The sequence below is a fragment of the Macrobrachium nipponense genome, chromosome 1 (assembly GCF_015104395.2).
Source record: "Macrobrachium nipponense isolate FS-2020 chromosome 1, ASM1510439v2, whole genome shotgun sequence".
Lineage (NCBI taxonomy): Eukaryota > Metazoa > Arthropoda > Malacostraca > Decapoda > Palaemonidae > Macrobrachium > Macrobrachium nipponense.
In genome coordinates this window covers 44,181,143-44,182,947 of record NC_087200.1, presented here as the reverse complement: position 1 = coordinate 44,182,947, position 1,805 = coordinate 44,181,143, and the positions used below count along the sequence as shown (strand labels likewise).

The 1,805-nt window shown below is 50.3% G+C and overlaps 1 protein-coding gene across 1 annotated transcript; it reads left to right on the top strand.

Annotated features, from left to right (window-relative positions):
- The first annotated feature begins 529 nt into the window (after positions 1-529).
- Positions 530-1,141, top strand: LOC135218760 (uncharacterized). Its single transcript, XM_064255211.1, has one exon. It carries the CDS (start codon positions 530-532, stop codon positions 1,139-1,141), a length of 612 nt encoding a protein of 203 aa, XP_064111281.1.
- Positions 1,142-1,805: the final 664 nt, after the last annotated feature.

Here is a 1,805-nt window from a genome sequence, read left to right as displayed (position 1 = left end):
TTTTGGTTCAATGCTGTTATTAATTTCCTTGTGATGCTAGTAAACATCCCCCCTAGTTAATTCAAGCAATATACTGGTCCTTTCTGTATAAGCTCCCAGTTGTTTCATGCCCCTTGCTAAGAGCAAGTAATGTGCAACGTTTCCCATGTGTTCCTCGCCTTAGTACTGATGCTAAAATGCAATCTCTTTGCAGACAAACACCGTGCCTGATTGTGGGAGAAATTGGGAACCCTTTGGAATAAGGCTTCCATTGAAATAACCCGTTTTGCGCAAATTCTGATCTCAGTGTCTGATTTTTTCTCATCCACGTTGTCGGCCCCTTCCCCCATCTGATGGTGCCAGATACCAGGTGGCCAGAAGCCACCCCGATGTCAGAAGCCAACGCAGATGGCTGCACTGAAGCTCTCCTATCCAGTTGGATCAGCCGCTTCGGAGTGCCAGATGACGTCAGTACTGACCAGGGAACTGCCTTCAGCTCAGAACTTGGATCTCCCTGGCATGCCTGATGGGGACCAAGCACCATATGACCATGGCCTACAACCCCTCAGCTAACAGCATGGTGGAAAGGACCCACCACTCCCTCAAGGCCTCCCTGATGGCATGCTGCACAGGCCCCGACTGGAAGGCACAGCTACCCTGGGTCCTCCTCGGCCTCCACACCGCCCCAAGAGCCAATGGCGACCCGTCACAGGCAGAGAAGGTTTATGGCGAGACCCTGACACTGCCAGGTGAATTCTTCGCCGCCGACAACAACGACCCCAACGTCCCACTGGCAAGGCTCCGGGCAGTCACCCAGAAATTAGTTCCCTGCCGAGAGCCCTACACTTACAGGAGGCAGCAGTTCCGACCGAGGGCCCTGGACTTCTGCAAGTACATCTTCATACGATATGACGCCATCCGCCAGCCCCTAACGAGGCCCTACCGAGGACCTCACTGCATCATCCGCCGAGAGGAGAAGGCATTGCTCATCTCAATTGGCGGCAGCCAGGACTGGGTCTCTATAGACAGACTGAAGCCCGCTGTCATTTCCGACGAAGATGACCCTGCAGAAGGCCCTCGCAGGACACCACCTTGGAATACAGCCTTGCCAGAATCTGACAGCACCCTCAGACATCGCCGGGAGAGCAGTCGAACCCCATAGGCCCACCACCAGGGGCAGCATCCTGCTTCCTGACTCATTGGACGACAAGGACCCGGAAGACATCTCCCGATGGATGGAATCTTGAATCCGCGGACTCCTCCAGTCCCCCGCAAGATTTCGCTGACCATCAGCCAACGATTATTACTTAATCATTGTGTTGGGTGGGGGGAGTATTTGTAAGGACAGCATTTTGCCAAATGTCCGTCCTTCCTCTGTACATACTTTTTATACCATATACTAAAACGTACAGCATTTCACGGCCTATCTGCCGATATATATATCATGTAAAAATGTACTCTCTGCACAAAGATATGCGTGAGTGATGGACACTACATTTCTGTCCACACTGCTGCCTCATATACAGCCATCTCCGCTCAATGAAGTTAGTTAGAGCTTTCTCCTTGTCTGATTCCAGTCCTCACACTGATTCAATACTCTTGCAATATCTAGCACCAATCTGCTGAGCTTCAGTTGCAGTCAGTACTTTGTTGCCTGATCATAAATACCAATGCCTTCTACAAAGTTGTTAAATTGCACTCATCCTAATCTGACGGGCACCATTGTCAAAAGTTAAGAGGATTTGGTGGTGCAAAAATATGAATTTAGGACGTTTTGGCCACAAATGTTTTTGAGCCATGTTTTGGCCTAAAATTTATCTGATACC

Coding starts and splice junctions, on each gene's coding strand:
- LOC135218760 (XM_064255211.1), top strand. CDS start 530: ATGGCCTACAACCCCTCAGCTAACAGCATGGTGGAAAGGACCCACCAC.